The sequence below is a fragment of the Nycticebus coucang genome, chromosome 9 (genome assembly GCF_027406575.1).
Source record: "Nycticebus coucang isolate mNycCou1 chromosome 9, mNycCou1.pri, whole genome shotgun sequence".
Classification (NCBI taxonomy): Eukaryota; Metazoa; Chordata; class Mammalia; order Primates; family Lorisidae; genus Nycticebus; species Nycticebus coucang.
In genome coordinates, this window is record NC_069788.1 from 81226368 (window position 1) to 81248935 (window position 22568).

At 44.2% G+C, this 22568-nt stretch overlaps 2 protein-coding genes across 7 annotated transcripts in view; one reads left to right on the plus strand and one right to left on the minus strand.

Moving 5' to 3' along the window:
* Window positions 1-1646: 1646 nt before the first annotated feature.
* MOK (MOK protein kinase) overlaps window positions 1647-22568 on the plus strand; it is an 89540-nt gene continuing 68618 nt past the window's right edge. For 2 of the 6 annotated variants that reach the window (XM_053603135.1, XM_053603136.1), the window contains exon 1: window positions 1647-1875. In XM_053603135.1, coding sequence (XP_053459110.1) covers window positions 1869-1875 — 7 coding nt within the window. In that variant the 5' untranslated portion in view covers window positions 1647-1868. Of the gene's footprint in view, window positions 1876-16668; window positions 16742-22568 lie in introns of all 6 variants that reach the window. The other 4 variants (XM_053603137.1, XM_053603139.1, XM_053603140.1 and 1 more) reach the window with 3 other exon arrangements.
* Window positions 9519-10670, minus strand: LOC128594387 (non-histone chromosomal protein HMG-17-like). Its single transcript, XM_053603142.1, has one exon. The coding sequence runs from the start codon at window positions 10581-10583 to the stop codon at window positions 10311-10313; it is 273 nt and encodes a 90-aa protein (XP_053459117.1). The 5' UTR covers window positions 10584-10670; the 3' UTR covers window positions 9519-10310.

A 22568-nucleotide genomic window follows, 5' to 3' on the forward strand; every position in this document is an offset into this window, starting at 1 on the left:
GGCGGCGCCTGTGGCTCAGTCGGTAAGGCGCCGGCCCCATATGCCGAGGGTGGCGGGTTCAAACCCAGCCCCGGCCAAACTGCAACAAAAAATAAAAATAGCCGGGCGTTGTGGCGGGCGCCTGTAGTCCCAGCTACTCGGGAGGCTGAGGCAAGAGAATCGCTTAAGCCCAGGAGTTGGAGGTTGCTGTGAGCTGTGTGAGGCCACGGCACTCTACCAAGGGCCATAAAGTGAGACTCTGTCTCTACAAAAAAAAAAAAAAAAAACAACAACAAAAAAAGATATTCTGAAGCTATTTGGCTTTGCTTTAAAAAAAAAAATAGAAAGGATATGCCATACTATGTAATATTATGCAGCAGTTAAGAAGCATAGAATAGCAGCTCTCCCTGGGTACACTGGAGAAGATACTGAGGTTCTCTTGTGCACAGGAGTACAAATCCAATCCGGGCAACCTAATAAGACCTTATCTCTTTTTTGTTAAGCATAGGGAGGTTCTATATGTGCTAATACTAAAACATGAGTACGATATAGTAAATGACAAAACACAAATTACTAAGAACATAATTTTCAATTATGGGAAAACCTAAAATTCTGAAAAGATGCCACCAAACTGCTGCCAGTCTTTTTCTGGGAAAGTGAAATGGAAAGAAGTTTGAAAGAATTATTTCAAATTTTACACTATATTTTCCTTTTCCTTTTTTTTTTTTTTAAACAAGAGTCTCACTCTGTCACCCTGGGTAGAGTGCCTTAGCGTCAGAGCTCACAGCGACCTCCAAATCTTGGGCTCAAACGATTTTCTTTCCTCAGCCTCCCGAGTACCTGGGACTACAGGTGCCCACCACAATGCCCAGCTATCTTTTGCTCTTTTCTTTTTTAAAAAACAATAAGCACATTTTACTTCTTTAATTTTAAAAACAGAAAAAGATACTCTGGTTTTGCCTCAGATTGTATAAATCCACGAGAACGTAAGTTTCAAGAAGTCAGGGACCTTGTCTGCACTTGTCTCCTTTATATCCCCAATGCCTGCAACAGTGCCTGGTGCAAAATAAATGCTTATTGGATTAAAAAGAAAAAGTTACAGATTTTCTGGGCAATCGCTAGTAAGCCCTTAACTGTAGGATGAGATTGCAAAGAAGAGCCACCAGGTGACAATTCAGTGTTAAAACTCACATGCCCATGTAAAGCTCGAGACTACCGTCCGTATTTTAGGTTCTAAATTTCAAGTTCTCAGGACAGCTGGGAAAAGCTATCCTATTCGCGAAGGTTGGGATTTGTGGTACAGTATTTAAATTTAAAACAGTGACAGCGCCTGTAATCCTAGCACTCTGGGAGGCCGAGGCGGTTGGATCTACCTGACCTGGGGAGTTGGAGACCAGCCTGAGCAAGAGCAAGACCCTCTAAAAACAGCTGGGGGTTGTGGCTGGCGCCTGTAGTCCCAGCTACTTCGGAGGCTGAGGCAAGACAATCGCTTGAGCCCAAGAGTTTGAGGTTGCCTTGAGATGTGACGCCATGGCGTTCTACCGAAGGTGGTAAAGTGAGACTCTTATCTCAAAAAATAAAAAATAAAAAATAAAACAGAGGTTGCTTAGCAACCCAGAACAAGAGCCAGTCTGCAGCGCGCAGGCAAATGTGGGCGGGGCTAATTGTGCGCATGCGCTGAAGACCGCCCCGGGACGTTCAGAGCCTGACAGTTGCTAGGGTGACAGAGACACAACATGGCGGCCGGATCCTAACGCTTTCCATCGAGGGACCACCGCGGAGGTCCTAGTGCTGGACACCGCCTCAGGGAAGGCAGGGGGCCGCCCTTCCTGCCTCTTTCTTTTCCGTCCAGTGTCCGCAAGAGATTGTTGCAGGCTTCCGCATCCAACATGAAGAGTGAGTGGGCCAGGGAGGGGCGGGGACGAGAAGAGGGAGTGGCGGGGGCTGGAGGGTTTGGGGGATCCTGAGGCGGCTGTGGGGCCTGAGGGACCGCGGGCTTGGTTTCCCTTCTGTGGCTGCTCGGCTGGCGGTGGAGAAGCGCCGTGTGGGGTCCCCAATCCTCTTCGGCTGTAAGAATCCAGCGCCCCCAGTGGGGAGCTCGAGGAGTTTGGGGCTGGTCAGCGAACTTTGGGGTCTCAGAGTGCTGACCCGACTCCCCTAGTGCCCCTCAGCCCTGTTTCGGTACGAGGTTGTTATGTTGTATTTCTGGGAGTTGAGTATGATTTTTTTTTTTCTTAAATGGTGGATTGAACCTGACATTCTTTTCTTGAACATTTGGCAATGGTGTAATGACCTCTTATAGCGTGGCTCCCTGCCTTTTAATGTTATCAGTTTCGTGTGCGTTTAAGAGCAAAGCTGGATTTTATTTTTTTGTTGGGTCAGCAATAGTGTTTTTATAGGAATTATTTTTACAGAAACCTTGAAGCAACGTTTTAATGTAATGATTTGTGAATTATTAACAATCATACTGCGAACAACTAGGTTTTTTTTTTTTTAACATTACTGTACAGACATAATTGTCAGTTATGGATGTGACCCTGAGGTGCAGAAAAATTCTGACCTTCTTTGCTGTGAAAAGATTATATTAGGAGTACTTATAATGTTAAATTTGCATAGTATCCTAATTGGTAATTTGGATATGTCATAAGTTGTATAACAACTATAATAATTCATCTCATTCACCCTTTACAAGACTTTTTATTTTCTCTTGTTGGGTATTGTTTACATGTTTATCTTTTTCATTAATGCATTACAGAGCTGTAGTGAGGATACACAGTCTACAAAAGGCTTACACTTGCAGTGTAGACTTACATATATTGTATATATTTTGTACTATATTCATTTTTTCCTCCCATCTGGTTTATTTTGAAAAATTTCAAATGTACAGGAAAGTTATAAGAATTATACATTGACTATTTATAAACTCTTCCTTCACCTAAATGCACCATTTTGGTTTTTTTATGTGTGCTCACTTTTTCTCCTGTATTTTCTCTCTAATTTATATGGTATTTATTTTCATGCAGCCTTTGAGAGTTAGCTGTTGACATTATGACATTTCATCACTAGTAATTCAGCAAATACCTGCTGGGAACAAGGACATTCTCCTCTATTACACTACAAATAACATTAAGGAAATTTAAAGTTCATAATACTTATCTAATATGTAGTTTGTATTTTAGTCTTTTTTTTTTTTTTTTTTTTTTTTTTTGTGGTTTTTGGCCGGGGCTGGGTTTGAACCCGCCACCTCCGGCATATGGGACCAGCGCCCTACTCCTTGAGCCACAGGCGCCGCCCTGTATTTTAGTCTTTCCATTTATCCTGATAACATCTATAATAGGTGTTTTATTTTTTCCAGGATCTCATCAAGAAACATAAATTTCATTGTTTGGTCATCTCTCTTTGGTTTTTCTTTAATCTGGTACAGTGTCCTTGCCATTGGTTCTTTTTTTTTTGTAGAGACAGAGTCTCACTTTATGGCCCTCAGTAGAGTGCCGTGACATCACACAGCTCACAGCAACCTCCAACTCCTGGGCTTAAGGGATTCTCTTGCCTCAGCCTTCCAAGTAGCTGGGATTACAGGCGCCCGCCACAACGCCCAGCTATTTTTTGGTTGCAGTTCAGCCGGGGCAGGTTTGAACCTGCCACCCTCGGTATATGGGGCCGGTGCCTTACCAACTGAGCCACAATGCCCGGCTATTTCTTTGTTGCAGTTTGGCCTGGGGCCCGGTTGGAACCCACCACCCTTGGTATAGGGGCCGGTGCCCTACTCACTGAGCCACAGGTGCCGCCTAACAATGACATTTTAAAAGAATCCAGTCCAGGTGTTTTGCAGAATGTCTCTCAGTTTGAATTTGTCTGATTGTTTCCTTATGATTAGCTTTAGCTTAAATATTTTTGTCAGGAATATGTTAGAGGTGATGTTATATCTCTGTCAGTGTGTCCCTTCCAGAGTGCCTAATGTCAGCTCATTCCAGTTTTGGTGATGTTAGATTTGATTGTTTAATCATTCTGGGGCGGCGCCTGTGGCTCAAGGAGTAGGGTGCCGGTCCCATATGCCGGAGGTGGAGGAGGTGGCGGGTTCAAACCCAGCCCCAGCCAAAAAAAAAAAAAAAAACCACAAAAAAAAAAAATCATTCTGTTTATCTGCCTTTTCTTTTTATATCCTTTGAACCCTTATACCTAGAGACAATTTTTTTTTAATGTGGTCTCAATCTGTTGCCCAGGCTGGAGTGCAGTGACACAGTTATAGGTCAGTGCTACCTCATTTCTGGGCTTAAGCTCTTGAGAACTCCTCCTGCCTCAGCCTGTAGAGTAGCTGGCACTATAGGCACATGCCATCATATCCAGCTAATTTTTTTCATTTTCTCGAGATGGCTTTCGCTGTGTGAGGCAACCATTCTTACCAGTGTCCTATGTGTGTATCACACACACACACACTTACAGTATATATTTTGTCTGTATGTATATGTATATATAATATGTATCTCTTTCTCCATGTTTAAAGGACTGTTATATATACATATATAGAAGTATGTATATGTGTATAATTTGCATTTATGATTTATATCTTTTAAACTTTTAAAAAATATATTAGGTATAATTTGGTATGTTTTTAGATCAGTGGTTCTGAACCTTCCTAATGCCCCCCCCACCCCCCATGGTTGGGAGTCACCACAACATGAGGAACTGTATTACAGGGTCGCGGCATTAGGAAGGTTGAGAACCACTGTTTTAGATGGTCATTTTGGTAGTTTTCAATTACTTTGTTTAGTAGTGACATCTTTTTTTGTGTGTGGGTTTTGGCCGGGGCTGGGTTTGAACCTGCCACCTTCGGCATATGGGACCGGCGCCCTACCACTTTGAGCCACAGGCGCCGCCCAGTGACATCTTTTTTTTTTTTTTGTAGAGACAGAGTTTCACTTTATTGCCCTCGGTAGAGTGCTGTGGCGTCACACAGTTTTACTTTATTGCCCTCGGTAGAGTGCCGTGGTGTCACACAGCTCACAGCAACCTCCAACTCCTGGGCTTAGGCAATTCTCCTGCCTCAGCCTCCCGAGTAGCTGGGCCTACAGGTGCCCGCCACAACGCCCGACTATTTTTTTGTTGCAGTTCGGCTGGGGCTGGGTTTGAACCCGCCACCCTCGGTATATGGGGCCGGCGCCCTGCTCACTGAGCCACAGGCGCTGCCCAGTAGTGACATCTTTATTCTCTCTTTCTTCTTTCTACCTTAAGTGCCAGCCTAAGAATTAGTGTAATTTTTTGTCACCCTGTTTTAAATCCTGATCATTAATTAAATGATTTACAAATAGTTAACATGGAAAGAATATTCTTTTCTTTTTTGTTGCCTTCGGTAGAGTGTGGTGGCATCATAGCTCACAGCAACATCAAACTCTTGGGCTCAAGCCATTCTCTTGCCTCAGCCTCCTGAGTAGCTGGGACTACAGGCTCCCGCCACAACGCCCGGCTGTTTTTTTGTTGCAGTCTCTGTCTTTTGTAGGGACAGGGTCTCACTCTTGCTCAGGCTGGTCTTGAACTCCTGAGCTGTAAGTATTCCTCCTGCCTGGGCCTCCCAGAGGACTAGGATTACAGGTGTTGATGTACGGCCATCATTCTTACAGTATTCCTGTTCCCTCCTTTTTTTTTGAGACAGAGTCTCAAACTGTCGCCCTCGGTAGATTGCTGTGGTGTCACAGCTCACAGCAACCTCAAACTCCTGGGCTCAAGTGATTCTCCTGCCTCAGCCTCCCAAGGAGCTGGGACTACAGTCACCCACAACAGTGCCTGGCTGTTTTTTTGTTGCTGTTTTCATTGTTGTTTAGCAGGCCCAGGCTGGGTTCAAACCCACTAGCCTCAGTGTATGTGGCTGGCGCTCTATGCACTGAGCTACAGGCGCCACCCCTGTTCCCCTTTTTATTTTGCATCATTTGCAATAGCAGGGAGCAAGGAGTTACATAGTGTAGTTGTTAAAAGCATGGGCCTGGGAGTCTGCCAGACATGATGGCAGCTTCAGGCAGGTTACTGACCTTTTTTTTTTTTTGTAGAGACAGAGTCTCACTTTATGGCCCTCGGTAGAGTGCCCTGGCATCACACAGCTCACAGCAACCTCCAACTCCTGGGCTTAAGCGATTCTCTTGCCTCAGCCTCCCAAGTAGCTGGGACTACAGGCGCCCGCCACAACTCCCGGTTATCCTGATCTGTTTTATTAATTTAGCTTGAATAGGAACTTTCCCCAGGTGTTTTTTTTTTTTGCAGTTTTTGGCCGGGGCTGGGTTTGAACCTACCACCTCTGGCATATGGGGCCAGTGCCCTACTCCTTTGAGCCACAGGCGCTGCCCTCCAGGTATTTTTTCACAGGGATTGTTTTTTTCTCTCCCTTCCTGTTATCCTTGTTTTATTTTTATTTTTCTTATTTTTTCAAGACAGAGTCTCACTTTGTCGCCCTCCGTGGCATCGCATCACAGCTCACAGCAACCTCCAACTCTTGGGCTTAAGCTATTCTCTTGCCTTAGGCTTCCAAGTAGTTGGGACTACAGGCGCCCGCCACAACGTCCAGCTATTTTTATTTTTTGGTTGTAGTTGTCATTGTTGTTTGGCAGGCCCGGGCTGAATTCAAAACTGCCAGCTCTGGTGTATGTGGCTGGCGCCAATAGTGCTAAGTCTGTTATCCTTATTTTATACCCCAGAGTCTGCGGTATAAAGTAGGAAGAAAGTCTGGGCCCCAGACTAAAAGAACTTTGGGGTAAATAAGGCTTTATCTACCCTTATCTACCACGGCCATCTCCTGGACAGCGAGTTCCATTTATTGCTGGTTGTGATGGTCTGAAGCTAGCCTGGAACGCTGGCACACTTTCTGAATTTGTGTACTTAAACCACTTTAAAGTTCACAGTTGACCTGTTTTTTATATTTTTTTATGTTTTTAAATTAAGTCTGCTTATCTGTGATAAAAACAAATTGGAATTTATTTTTTAAAATTTCTCTTTTTTTTTGCTGTTTTTGGCTGGGGCTGGGTTTGAACCCGCCACCTCTGGCAGGTGGGGCCGGTGCCCTACTCCTTTGAGATCTTTTTTTTTTTTTTTTTTAATGTAGAGACAGAGTTTCACTTTATTGCCTTCAGTAGAGTGCTGTGGCATCACACGGCTCACAGCAACCTCCAACTCCTGGGCTTAGGCGATTCTCCTGCCTCAGCCTCCGAGTAGCTGGGACTACAGGTGCCGACCACAACGCCTGGCAATTTTTTTGTTGCAGTTTGGCCGGGGCTGGGTTTGAACCCGCCACCCTCGGCATATGGGGCCGGCGCCCTGCTCACTGAGCCACAGGCACCGCCTCCTTTGAGATCTTTTTTTTTTTTTTGTAGAGACAGAGTTTCACTTTATCGCCCTTGGTAGAGTGCCGTGGCGTCACACAGCTCACAGAAACCTCCAACTCCTGGGCTTAAGTGATTCTCTTGCCTCAGCCTCCCGAGTAGCTGGGACTACAAGTGCTCGCCACAACGCCCAGCTATATATATTTTGGTTGCAGTTCAGCTGGGGCCAGGTTTGAACCCGCCACCCTCGGTATATGGGGCCGGCGCCTTACCGACTGAGCCACAGGCACCGTCCCTCCTTTGAGATCTTTTTAATCTTAATTCCTCAATCTTAATTCCTCAATCTCTAGCTTTTCAGTAACTGACCATTATTCCCCTCCTGTGATATTTATGTCTGTCTCCCTTGAAGTCTGATATTGTAATTTTAAACTAATTCATTTTACCAGAACAAATATCTTTTAAGGTAAGAAAGAAAAAAAAAAACAAAAAACACAGCAGTTTAAGTTTATGCTTTTTTTGGCCAAAGGTTCACCAATACCTCTAAAAAGTTTCTTTTTCTTTCTTTCTTTTTTTTTTTTTTTAATGACAGCGTCTCACTCTGTTACCCAGGCATGATCATAGCTCCCTGTAGCTTCAAACCCTTATACTCAAGCTAGGTGATCCTTCTGCCTCAGCCTCCTAAGTAGCTGGTACTAAATGCACATGACACCATGCCAGGGTACTTAAAAACTTTTTTTTTTTTTTAGAGACAGAGTCTTTCTAGGTTACCCAGGTTGGTCTTAAACTCCTGGGGACAGCGATTCTCCCTCCTTATCCTCCCAAAGTGCTAGGATTATAGGCATGAGCCACCGTGCCCACCTAATTCTTTTTTTTTTTTTTTTTTTTTTTTTTGTGGATTTTGGCCGGGGCTGGGTTTGAACCCGCCACCTCCGGCATATGGGACTAGCACCCTACTCCTTGAGCCACAGGCACCGCCCCCCCCACCTGATTTCTTAACATTTTTGAAATGCTCACCTTTACACATAGTTAAGAGTAATACATATTTATGTGAACAATGAAAAGTATAGAAAAAATATAATAAAATTAAAATCACCTTCAATTTTACCCAGATATACTTTGAAAATTTTTACCTATTTATATATGGGCGGCGCCTGTGGCTCAGTCGGTAAGGCGCCGGCCCCATATACCGAGGGTGGTGGGTTCAAACCCGGCCCCGGCTGAACTGCAACCAAAAAAAAAAAATTAGCCGGGCATTGTGGTGGGCCCCTGTAGTCCCCAGCTACTTGGGAGGCTGAGGCAAGAGAATCGCTTAAGCCCAGGAGTTGGAGGTTGCTGTGAGCTGTGTGATGCCACAGTACTCTACCAAGGACTATAAAGTGAGACTCTGTCTCTACAAAAAAAAAAAATTTTTTTACCTATTTATATCTAGTCTTTTTCTGTGCTGCTATGCAAGTATGTATATAATCATTACCATCCTTTTTTTTTTTGGCAGTTTTTGGCTGGGGCTGGGTTTGAACCCGCCACTTCTGGCATATGGAGCCAGTGCCCTACTCCTTTGAGCCACAGGCGCTGCCCTACCCTTTTTTTTAATAAAAATTTATTTTTAGAGACAGAGTCTCTGTCACTCAGGCTGGAGTGTAGTGGCACAATCATAGCTCACTGTACCCTTGAGCTCCTGGGCTCAAGCTAAGTGATCCTCCCACCTCAGCCCCCAAGTAGCTGGGTATACAGGTGTGTGCCATGACTCCTGGCTTTTTAAGATTTTTTGTAGATGTAAGAGTCTTATTATATTGCCCAAGGTGGTCTTGAACTCCTGGCCTCAGTGATCCTTCTGCTTAGGACTCCCAAGTGCTGGGATTACAGGTATAAGCCATGGCCTCTGGCACCATCCTTTTTGTTTCACTTAACATTAAATTTCGGCTGAGTATTTTCTCATAACATTAAATATTATTTGAAAGCATCATATTAATAGCTATATAATATTTCAGCCTGTGGCTATTCTGTAACTTATTAGGTTATTTCCTTGGTATTGGGTATTTAAGTTTCTAGCATTCTTACTGTTGTGATACTGTGATGACCATCTTTATCTATAAATTTTTTTTTTCCAAGCCAAACTGTATCCAGCTTTATTCTTTTTTTTTTTTTTTTTTGGCCGGGGCTGGGCTTGAACCCGCCACCTCCGGCATATGGGACCGGCGCCCTACACGTTGAGCCACAGGTGCCGCCCGTGTATCCAGCTTTATTAAAGATACTTTTCATAAACAATCATGGTATTTCAGGCAGGACATGGGCAGACGATCGTTAACAGTATACAACAACTTTCAAACTCCCTTCTTCAATGTTCTACCAAAAATCAGAAAGCCAATATAAAACCCAATGAAGTCTTCATTTGATGCTCTGAACAAGGAAGTTTAGAGTGAGGGTTGACATTTCACATTTAGCATGTTGTTTAACAACTTTTCACAAGCCGACCCTAACTTTCAGGAAATGAAATGAAAATGGTAGAATTTATCTGAAGATCCAACAATCTACAAATGGAACCGCTGCTCTTTTGAGGGATGCATCTCAGTGGTATTATTGAAAAAGTCCAGATTCCTTGATATACTGGTAACCAATTATTGGGGGTCAGGTCACAAGAGGTGACTGGGTTTAAGGGAGTTAAGACTATGCTGAAGACTGAGGGAGAATAGGACATAAAAACAAATTAGTTTTTCCATACCACAAGGCATTTGTGCCAAGGTAGCTGTGTGTCAACATCAGGGAATCCCTCCTCTTGGGAGCCAAGAGGAAGTCTCTCAAAACTAGAGGGAAAAACATTTTCCCTCGTATCAATCTAGCTTTGGAGACATTCTATTAGTGACATATGCCCCTTCCCCAAAAAACAATGAAGTGTTCTGTATGCTAACAACACAGATTAAAAAAAAAAAAAGTAAAACAAAATTCTGCATTTTTATAAAACTTGATAAAAAATAGTATTTCAAACTGTACAGTCACCAGAAGTACACAGTTATCAAAAATGTACACCCTTCACTTGGCATCTCCAGCACCTTCAGCTTTCTGGGCCTGGTCTGTGTTGGCATCTCCGTTTTCTGCAGGGTTATTCCCCTCCTTGCCAGCGTCAGCTTTTCCCTTTTTCCCTTTGGGTACCTTCTCTCCCTTCTTTGCAGGGGCCTTTTTAGGCTTGGGCTCTGGCTTTGGAGGAGCAGGTTTAGCAGACAACCTTGCGGATCTTCTCTGTGGTTCGCCCTTTGCCTTGGCTTTATCTCCTTTAGCATCCCCTTCAGCCTTTCTCTTGGGCATGGTGGCAACGGCGGCGGGACGTAGGTGCTGTACGCAGGGATGCAGCGACGCGCGAGCTTTGGTCGGTCCGGGGGTCGTTCTCGCCTCCTCTTCTTCACACTGCCTATAAATTTTTGTTTATGTCTCTTTGGTATCCATAGAATACAAATCTGGAAGTGTAATTGCTGAACCAAAGCATACAGCTTTTTTTTTTTTTTTTTGTAGAGACAGAGTCTCACTTTATGGCCCTCGATAGAGTGCTGTGGCATCACACAGCTCACAGCAACCTCCAACTCCTGGGCTTAAGCGATTCTCTTGCCTCAGCCTCCCGAGTAGCTGGGACTACAGGCGCCTGCCACAATGCCCAGGTATTTTTTGGTTGCAGTTCAGCCGGGGTCGGGTTTGAACCCGCCACCCTCGGTATATGGGGCCTGCGCCTTACCCTGAGCCACAGGCGCTGTCCTTTTTTTTTTTTGTAGAGACAGAGTCTCACTGTACTGACCTCGGGTAGAGTGCCATGATGTCGCATGGCTCACAGCAACCTCTAACTCTTGGGCTTACGCGATTCTCTTGCCTCAGCCTCCCAAGCAGCTGGGACCACAGGTGCCCTCCACAACACTCGGCTATTTTTTTGTTGTTGCAGTTTGGCTGGGGCTGGATTTGAACCCCCAACCCTCGGCATATGAAGCCGGCACCCTACTCACTGAACCACAGGCGCCGCCCCCTTTCTTTTTTGTTTTTTTTTTTGTTGAGACAGGGCTTCAAGCTGTCGCCCTGGGTAGAGTGCTGTGGCATCACAGCTCACAGCAACCTCCAACTCCTGGGCTCACGCGGTTCTCCTGCCTCTGCCTCCCAAGTAGCTGGGACTACAGGCGCCCACCACAACGCCTGGCTACTTTTTGGTTGCAGCCATCGTTGTTTGGCGGGCCCGGGCTGGATTTGAACCCGCCAGCTCAGGTGTATGTGGCTGGCGCCTTAGCTGCTTGAGCCACTGGTGCCGAGCCCTTTTTTTCTAATATCTTTTCCTACTAACATAAGTAGTGCATGCTTATTATAGAATACTCATACAGTACAGAAATCATGAAGCAGAAAGTAAGAATCTGCAACTCTCCACCCCAGGAAGCACATGATTGTTGTAGAGAACAGTGGGTGTTTTCTGTGGTCTTTTATTTATTTATTTTTGAGACAGAGTCTTACTATGTTGTCCTCAGTAGAGTGCTGTGGCATTACAGCTCACAGCAACCTTAAACTCTTGGGCTTAAGCGATTCTCTTGCCTCAGCCTCCCTAGTAGCTGGGACTACGTACGCCCACCACAACGCCCAGCTAGTTTTCTGTGGTCTTGCTACATGCTGCCACATTGGTTTCCCCATCAGTTGCACCATGTCACATGACTCCTGCCTCAGTATAGTCTTATTCCTTATTCATATATTGAATACACTTTTTTTTTTTTTGGAGACAGAATCTCACTATATCACCCTCGGTAGAGTGCCATGGCATTACATGCTCACAGCAACCTCAAACTCTTAGGCTTAAGAGATTCTCTTGCCTCAGCCTCCCAAGTAGGTGGAACTACAGGTGCCCAGCATAACGTTATGCCTTGGCTATTTTTTTTTTTTTTTTTGTAGAGACAGAGGCTCACTATACTGCCCTTGGGTAGAGTGCCGTGGCGTCACACGGCTCACAGCAACCTCTAACTCCTGGGCTTACGCGATTCTCTTGCCTCAGCCTCCCAAGCAGCTGGGACTACAGGCGCCCGCCACAACGCCCGGCTATTTTTTGTTGCAGTTTGGCCGGGGCTGGGTTTGAACCCGCCACCCTCGGCATATGGGGCCAGCGCCCTACTCACTGAGCCACAGGCGCCGCCCATGCCTGGCTATTTTTTAATTGTAGTTGTTATTGTTGTTTGGCAGGCCCAGGCTAGATTCGAACCTGTCAACTCTGGTGGATGTAGCTGGCGCCCTAGCCTCTGAGCTACAGGCACTGAGCCTATATTGAATACACATGTTTGTTGGGAACTTTTGCCAGTTTGATAGATGGAAAGGTCTTCTTCCTTTTTCTTTTTTTTGGTGGTTTTTGGCTGGGGCTGGGTTTGAACCCACCACCTCTGGCATATGGGACCGGTGCCCTACTCCTTGAGCCACAGGCGCCACCCTTCTTTTTTCTTTTTTTTTTTCTTTTTGAGACATTGTCTTACTATGTCGCCCTTGGTAGAGTGTCGTGGCCACATGGTGTCATAGTTCACAGCAACCCCAAACTCTTGGGTTTAAGTGATTCTCTTGCCTCAGCTTCCCAAGTAGCTGGGACTACAGGAACCTGCTACAATGCCCAGCTACTTTTTTGTTGCAGTTGTCATTGCTGCTTAGCTGGCCCAGGCTGGGTTCGAACCCACCAGCCTCAGTGCATGTGGCCGGCGCTGTAACCACTGTGCTACGGGTGCAGCCTGGAAAGGTATTTTTTTTTTTTTTGTAGAGACAGAGTCTCACTTTATCGCCCTCGGTAGAGTGCCATGGCATCACACAGTTCACAGCAACCTCCAACTCCTGGGCTTAAGCGATTCTCTTGCCTCAGCCTCCTGAGTAGCTGGGACTACAGGCGCCCACCACAACGCCTGGCTATTTTTTTTTTTTTGGTTGCAGTTCAGCTGGGGCTGGGTTTGAACCCGCCACCCTCGGTATATGGGGCCGGCGCCTTACTGACTGAGCCACAGGTGCCGCCCAAATATTTATTAATTTTTTTTTTTTTTTGAGACAGAGTCTCAAGCTATCGCCCTGGGTAGAGTGCTGTGCTGTCACAGCTCACAGCAACTCAAACTCTTGGGTTTAAGCGATTCTCTTGCCTCAGCCTCCCAAGTAGCTGGGACTACAGGCACCTGCCACAACATCCAGATATTTTTTGGCTGTAGTTGTCATTGTTGTTTGGCAGGCCTGGGCTGGATTCGAACCCACCAGCTCTGTTGTATGTGGCTGGCACCCTAGCCACTGAACTATAGGTGCTGAGCCGGAAAGGTCTTTATTGAAAAAATAAAATAAAATAAAAGCAGACTAAGTATGGTAATGCATACATGTAGTCCCAGCTACCCAGGAAGCTGAGGCAGGAAGGTTCAACTCCTCCCTTGAACCCAGGAGTTGGTGGCTGTAGCAGTGAGTTATGATCATGCTATTTCACTCAGCCTGGGTGACAGAGCAAGATCTTATTTTTTAAAACAAAACAAAACAAAAATAACAGCTCTTTTAACTTTGCATTACTTTGAGACTAGTAGTTTTTCTTTTTTCTTTTTTTTTTTTGTAGAGACAGAGTCTCGCTGTACCGCCCTTGGGTAGAGTGCCGTGGCATCACACGGCTCACAGCAACCTCTAACTCTTGGGCTCACGCCATTCTCTTGCCTCAGCCTCCCGAGCAGCTGGGACTACAGGCGTGCGCCACAACGCCCAGCTATTTTTCTGTTGCAGTTTGGCCGGGGCTGGGTCCGAACCCGCCACCCTCGGCATATGGGGCCGGCGCCCTTCTCACTGAGCCACAGGCGCCGCCCGAGACTAGTACTTTTTCATATTGGACATTTTAATCTCTTCTGCAAATCATACCTTTTGTCTGTTTTTTTTTTTTTTTTTTTTTTTGCAGTTTTTGGCCGTGGCTGGGTTTGAACCTGCCACCTCTGGCATATGGGGCCGGCACCCTACTCCTTTGAGCTACAAGCACCACCCTTGTTTTTTCATTGTGAGATTCTAGTGTTTTATTTATTTGTAAGAGGCCTTATAACTAAGTATATAGCTGTTGTTAAATTTGTTATAAGATTTTCTGAGATTGTAGTTTGCTTTTACATTTTATTTGTGAATTTTTTGACAAAAACATTTTAAAACATGGTAGGGTCACCTCTGGATCTTTCTTCTCTGTGACTTCCTACATTGAAATTCTGCTTTAAAAGGTTATCCCCATCTGATGAATTGGTAAATTATATGCTTGCATCTTCTTTTAGTTTGACTTTTATATTCATCCTTTTACCATTGTTTGCCAATCTAAGTGTATTGTGGAGTTAGGATCTAACTGAAAGTAAAATCTTACTTTTGTGTGTGTGTTGGGTGGGACTGGATCTTGCTCTGTGGCCTGGTCTAGAGTGCAATGGTATCATCATAGCTCACTGTAACCTTAAACTCCTGGTCTCAAGCAATTCTCCTGCCTTAGCCTCCCAAGTATCTGGAACGACAGGCGCAGTCCACCATGCCTGGCTAATTTTTGTATTTTTTTGTAGAGAGTGGTCTTGCTCTTGCGCAGACTGGTCTTGAACTCCTGACCTTAAGCAGTCCTCCCACTTGGGCTTTAATGGCTTTCTCAGGGTATAATTGGCACATAATAAAATTCGCCTATTTTAAGAGTATAGTTTGACAAGTTGGCGTATGTTGACAGTATTGTTTCCATTTCCACCATCAAGATGTACAACTCTTTCATTGCCAAAAAAGTTTTCTTATGCATTTTTGCAGTCAGTCCCCTCCTCCCCTACTCCTGGCTCCAGGGATTATTGATATATACTTTCTGTTAAAATGTTGCCTTTTCAGGTAGTGGCTCAAAACTGTAATCCTAGCACTCTGGGAGTCCAAGGCTAGAGGATCCCTTGAGCTCAGGAATTCCAGAGCACCCTGAGCCAGAGCAAGACATTGCTTGCCCCCACCCCTACCTCTGCAAAGAATAGAAAAGTAAGTTGTATGTTATTGTGGATGCTTGTAATCTCAGTTACTTGGAAGGCTGATATAGGAAGATAGCTTGAACCTAGGAGTTTGAGGTTGCTATGAGTTAGGCTGATTCCATGGAGATCTAGCCTGGGCAACAGAGTGAGACTGTCTCAAAAAAAAGAAAAAGTTGCCTTTTCTAGAATTTCTACATGAAAATGAAATGCAGTATGTGTATATATATGTGTGTGTATATATATGTATATACATACACACATATGTAGAATTTTGTATACACATACATCTGTGCATAGGTGTAGTATGTATACACATACTACAAAATTCTACATATGTGCACACATATATACATATATACACATATATACATACAAAATGCAGTATGTGTATATGTATGTATATACATACATACACATATGTAGAATTTTGAATCTGGCTTCTTGCATTTAGCATGATGTTTTTGGGATTCATGCATGTAGTGGTATATGTAAGTAGTTTGGTCCTGTTTACTTCTTGGTAGTATCCTATTATATGAACATACTACAGTTTGTTTAACCATTCACAAGTTTGTGAACATTTAGGTTGTCTTCAGTTTTGGCTCTGGTGAATAATGCTTCTAGGAGCATTCATGTACAACTTTTGTATGGACATAAGTTTTTATTTCTCTCAGGTAGATTCATAAGAGTGGCATTACTAGAATGTAGGCCAATGCATATTTAACTTTGTAAGAAAGTGGTACATTTTTCTCAAGTGGCTATACCATTTCTTATTTCCATTATCAGTGTATGAGAAATCAATTTATTCCACATCTTCACCAATACTTGATGTTGCCAACGTTTTAAATTTTAGCCACTCTAGTAAGCGTGCTGTAACTTGTGTTTTAAGAGCCAGTCATTCCTGGGGGCGGCGCCTGTGGCTCAGTCGGTAAGGCGCCGGCCCCATATACCGAGGGTGGCGGGTTCAAACCCAGCCCCGGCCAAACTGCAACCAAAAAATAGCCGGGCATTGTGGCGGGTGCCTGTAGTCCCAGCTACTCTGGAGGCTGAAGCAAGAGAATTGCTTAAGCCCAGGAGTTGGAGGTTGCTGTGAGCTGTGTGAGGCCACGACACTCTACCAAGGGCCATAAAGTGAGACTCTGTCTCTACAAAAAAAAAAAAAGAGCCAGTCATTCCTACTTCTTTTGCTAAAATACTATCTACCATTTGTAAAAGGCATGAGGTTACAGCACAGTCTAGTAGGCATTGTCAAGGAATATAGAGTGACAGTATAGCCTGATGAACTGACGGTATAGGAAGATAGAAAGTCACCAAATAAAGAGAAACCAAGGAAGACAGAAGTGGTTATTACTGAGGGTTATTCATGTCACAACTTGCACTTTCACTGTTCTTTGTACCAAAGAATGTGACCCTTCTATCATTTGGAACAGGGTTCTCAAATTCTGCATTTCTCATGGGCCTTGTCAGCTGAGCCAGTTACTTTGGAAAGGACCTGTTACCAAGGTCAGTGCTCTTATAAGTATTCAATACATTGGTACGACTTCATTTATGTCCCTTTGGTGATGGTCTGCTCATGGGAGACCGTGGTGGCAATGTGGTCAGGAAATATATTCTGGAGACTGACTTCCTGTGTTTAAAGCCCTTTCTTTTTTTGTAGAGACAGGGTCTCACTTTATGGCCCTCGGTAGAGTGCCGTGGCCTCACACAGCTCACAGCAACCTCCAACTCCTGGGCTTAAGCGATTCTCTTGCTTCAGCCTCCCGAGTAGCTGGAACTACAGGCGCCCACCACAACGCCCGGCTATTTTTTGGTTGCAGTTTTGGCTGGGGCCAGGTTTGAACCCGTCACTCTCGGTGTGTGGGGCTGGCGCCTTACTGACTGAGCCACAGGCGCCGCCCTAAAGCCCTTTTCTAACACTTACTGATGTGACCTTAGTAGGCTACTTAACCTCTCTGTCTCTTAACTCCCCATTTTTAAGAGAGGGATAATAGGGTATCTTTTGCATGGGATTATTGAGATGGTTAAGTGAAAAATGGTGTCTGACACCCAGCCCCAGCACCAAGATCTTGGTATCTTATTCCATTTTTTAATAAAAGAAACCAGGACTCCTTGGAGAAATGAGTAATCCTAGAACTGAGGCAGGAAATATACAAGATCTTATAGTGCCAAAACTTAAGGAAGTGTTCAAAAACAAACAAATGCCCCATGATGGGGATATGTCAAAGGGACACAGGAGCCTTCTGAAAGAGCTCTTAATGGCCAAAGGTGGAAGAATTTCAGCAAAGTAAGTAAATTGGTATCAGATAATTCCAATGTATAAAATATCCACAGGTCTGTAGTAATATGAATAATTGAATAAGTTAATAGATGGAGAGAACAGAAAAAAAATCTCCTTTACAGAAGAATTCTAAATCATTCATTAGAAACTCTGCCGTCAAAGAGGGGAGCAGTACTCCCCACTCCTTAAATGTGTGCCATGCGTAGTGATTTCCTTCTAGACCATGGATGCAAGGGAAGAAAGAATAACTTTACAATAGAGAAACTTCACAAACACTACTCCATTCAGCCTGGTGATCAAGGTTAACATCTACAGTGATAAGTTGTGAGGATAATGCATACTAATTGACATGTGAAGAAGTAGTACCTGACCTATAGTAAACTCACAACAATGTTAGCTGTGATCGCTTAGCTTGGTTTTGTTTGTTTTTTGTGTTTTCTGGGACCTGATTGTGATTAAGGCTAGGTTCACCTTATCCATAATTTCTTTTTTTTTTTTTTTGTAGAGACAGAGTCTCACTGTACCACCCTCGGGTAGAGTGCCGTGGCGTCACACAGCTCACAGCAACCTCTAACTCTTGGGCTTATGCGATTCTCTTGCCTCAGCCTCCCGAGCAGCTGGGACTACAGGTGCATGCCACAACGCCCGGCTATTTTTTTTTTTGTTGCAGTTTGGCCGGGGCTGGGTTTGAACCCGCCACCCTCGGCATATGGAGCCGGCACCCTACTCACTGAGCCACAGGCGCCGCCCCTATCCATAATTTCTTGGCATATGATTAGGAAAAACACTCTAAAGGACAGTTTGGAGGGTTATGAAATTTTCAGAAGGTAATTTAGGAAGCATCCTTTCAGCTACTTTATCCTCCTTATCTTGTTTTTTTTGTTGCAGTTTTTGGCCGGGGACAGGTTCAAACCCACCACCTCCAGTATATGGGGCTGGCACCCTTCTCCTTGAGCCACAGGTGCCACCCACCTTCTTATCTTTTTAATCTCAGTGTTGCATTTATATAAATGGTCCGATTTGGGAAAAGAAGGAACCTAAGGGGTAAGCAGTCACTCTTAATATGATTGGAAATACCCAACTTTCTTTCCTTTTTTCTTTCTTTCCTTACTTTCCTTTCTTTGTTTCTTTCCTGAGTCTTACTCTGTCACCTGGGCTAGAGGGCAGTGGTGCCATTGTCGTAGGAAAATGACAAATTAAAACTGACAGACACTTAAACCAATAATATAGAGGAAGGACCTTTTATTGCATTGGTGAACTCAGGTGCCTCAAGGCATAAAATGCTGAGTTCTGGGGAACAGTTTTTTTCCAAACTCTTTTATACTTTTTTCCCCCCTTCAGTTCACTATCAGCTACATAGTTATGGCTATGGATGTTAGAAACCAGGGTATTGTTATTAGTTACAGAGCCTTTTTTTTTTTTGAGACAGAGTCTCATTATGTTGCTCTCAATAGAGTTCTGTGCCGTCACAGCTCACAGCAACCTCAAACTCTTGGGCTTAAGCTATTCTCTTGCCTCAGCCTCCCAAGTAGCTGGGACTACAGGTGCCCACCACAATGACCGGCTATTTTTTGTTGTTGTTGCAGTTGTTTAGCTGACCTGGGCTGGGTTTGAACCCGCCACCTTTGGTGTATGTGGCTGGCTCCATAACCACTGTGTTACGGGCGTCGAGCCACAGAGTCTTTTTTTCAAGGTTATTTTAGCTCAGTTTAAAGTTCGTTCTTATCTTTGGAGAAAGAGTTCTCCTGCAGCTGCCTGCTGCTTTCTCAGGATTATTAAGAAGTTTAAGATTTTTTCTCCTTCCTCATTCTCCTCTTTGAGACCCCATCAATTAGGAATGGGGTCTCATTCATTATTGTTATCCATGGCTACTTGATAATATTGTTAAGCCATGAACACTTTGCATTCTCTTTTATTACAATTGCAGAGACTTATGCCTTTGAGAAATTGAACAAAGATAGGTAATAAGCATGGTAAAAGCAAATATTCTCCAATTATAAAAAGCAAACTTATAATGATAGTTTTAAATCTTAGTTTAGAAAACTATTTACTGAATAAAGAATCTAGGTTAAATTCATTGTTAAATTCATTCTAGATTTGTATAGGTACATGAACTATTTAGTTTTTTTTTGTTATATCTTCAATTACTTTTCTTTCATTATTAATCTGTAAGCAACAGTTAGTTAAATTGAATTTTTCACACACTTCTCTTTAAGCTGCTAGAAGATAGTCTAAGGCCAATTGGTTTTGATAAATAGCATTTCTCATTTGGGTTTCTTTATGGGCTAGTAGTGTTAAGGCTTTGCTGGTTTCATTTGTTATTATTTTTAATACTGCTTGTAATCAGATAATTTGATTTAACACATATATTGGGGCTCTGTATCTTCATGATCCATTCTTAGCCCAGGTGACTGGACTATAATATTGAATTATTCACTGGGGAGGCCATTTATTGTCACTTTAATTTCTTTTTTTTTTTTTTTTGAAACAGAGTCTTATTATATTGCCCTTTGTAGAGTGCCATGGCGTCATAGCTCACAACACCCTCAAGCTCTTGGGTTCAGCGATTCTCTTGCCTCAGCCTCTCAATAGCTGGGACTATAGGCGCCCACCACAATGCCTGGCTGGTTTTTTTTTTTTTTTTCATTGTAGTTGTCATTGTTTAGCAGGCCCTGGCTTGGTTCCAACCCACCAGCCCCGGTGCATGTGGGCTGCACCCTAACCACTGAGCCACGAGCACTAAGCCTGTCACTTTAATTTCTTTTTTTTTTTTTTTTTTTTATTTGGCCGGGGCTGGGTTTGAACCCACCACCTCCAGCATATGGGACTGGCGCCCTACTCCTTGAGCCACAGGGGCCGCCCTAATTTCTTATTACCACATCACACTTTTGTCTTTTCAGTCTAGCAGCATAAACTGGAAAACTTAACAGTTTTCTTTTTTTTTTTTTTTTTTTTTGTAGAGACAGAGTCTTACTTTATGGCCCTCAGTAGAGTGCCGTGGCCTCACACAGCTCACAGCAACCTCCAACTCCTGGGCTTAAGCGATTCTCTTGCCTCAGCCTCCCGAGTAGCTGGGACTACAGGTGCCCGCCACAGCGCCCGGCTATTTTTTGGTTGCAGTTTGGCCGGGGCCGGGTTTGAACCCGCCACCCTTGAGTATATGGGGCCGGCGCCTTACTGACTGAGCCACAGGCGCCACCCAACTTAACAGTTTTCTAGTCTCTAGGTGCAGTAGGAAGAAGGAAGGTTGGATCATACTTATTACACAACTCCCATATCATCTATCAGGAAGTTTAATGTAGGGCTAGTGTCTACAGATCTAGTAGATACCTGGTATTGCTGTCCAGTTAATGCTGATCCCTGGATAGTCTCAAGTAGCTCTGAGTTTTGGGAATTTACTCAGAGGGTTTAGTTCAGTTATATCCTTGCCCCACCAAAAATAGTACTTTTGGTGCTTTTATTATACATTTTTAGGCCTAGACACGACAGCTTCTTTACCAGGATGGTGAAGTTGTTTATTTCTTTGGCTAGACATGACAGCTTCTTTACCAGGATGGTGAAGTTGTTTCTTTCTCTGGCTAAACGGTATTGACTTATGATGGACATTTTTAGTGTCTAAAAGCTTACTCTCACTGCATGCTTATAGTGAGTGACATTAGGAGTAGGATCTGAGGGAATGACTTCTCTGGCTTTCCAGGGCCATCTACTGCTCATCTTTGTCCCACTACAGACAAAGTAAGATGTTATGTTTAAAGATTGTGCAATGTTTTCTGCCAGGTGGAGGAGTAAGTTTTTAGTTTTAGGAGGAAGGTCTGGAACAGATTGTTGTAATTCATCATAGAAAGACTGGTACATAGGCTTTGAGTTTCTTTTAGTTATTTTACTTTTATGATAGAGTCTCTTCTAGGTACATTTATTCTTTTTTTTTTTTTTTGAGACAGAGCCTCAAGCTATTACCTTGAGTAGAGTGCTATGGCATCATAGCTCACAGCAACCTCTAACTCCTGGGCCCAAGCAATTCTCTTGCCTCAGCTTCCCAAGTAGCTGGGACTACAGGCGCCTGCCACAACGTCCAGCTATTTTTTGGTTGCAGCCATCATTGTTGTTTGGCGGGCCCCAGGCTGGATTCAAACCCACCAGCTCAGGTGTATGTGGCTGGTGCCTTAGCTGCTTGAGACACAGGCGCCGAGCCGGTACATTTATTCTTAAAATAAGGCTTTACCTTTTGCCTGTTTAGGGTCAGAATAGTTGGTTATGGGGCGGTGCCTGTGGCTCAGTTGGTAAGGCGCCGGCCCCATATACCGAGGGTGGCGGGTTCAAACCTGGCCCCGGCCAAACTGCAACCAAAAAAAAAAAATAGCCGGGCGTTGTGGCGGGCGCCTGTAGTCCCAGCTACTCGGGAGGCTGAGGCAAGAGAATCACTTAAGCCCAGGAGTTGGAGGTTGCTGTGAGCTGTGTGAGACTACGGCACTCTACCCGAGGGCCATAAAGTGAGACTCTGTCTCTACAAAAAAAAAAAAAAAAAAAGAATAGTTGGTTATATTTAGTATCAGTAGACTACAATTTCCTCCGTTACAACTCAGAGAAGGAGGCTTACCCTTTAAAGAGTAACAATTGACTTGGCGCCTGTAGCACAGTGGTTATGGCGCTGGCCACATACACCCAGGCTGGGAGGTTCGAACCTGGCCCTGGCCAGCTAAGCAACAATGACAGCTGCAACAGAAAAATAGCTCGGCACTGTAGCAGGCACCTGTAGTCCCAGCTACTTGGGAGGCTGAGGCAAGAGAACCACTTAAGCCCAAGAGCTTGAGGTTGCTGTGAGCTGTGACACCACAGCGATCTACCGAGGGCGACATAGTAAGACTTGGTCTCAAAAATAAAATAAATAAATAAAAAGAGTAACAATTTCCAGGGGTACAAGATGGAGTTTTTCTTTTTCTTTTTCCTTTTTTTTTTTTTTTTTGTGGTTTTTGGCCGGGGCTGGGTTTGAACCCACTACCTCCGGCATATGGGGCTGGTGCCCTACTCCTTTGAGCTATAGAAGCTGCCTAG

Bases quoted from the DNA above. Each gene is read 5' to 3' on its own strand.
- LOC128594387 (XM_053603142.1), bottom strand. From the start codon at position 10,583: ATGCCCAAGAGAAAGGCTGAAGGGGATGCTAAAGGAGATAAAGCCAAG.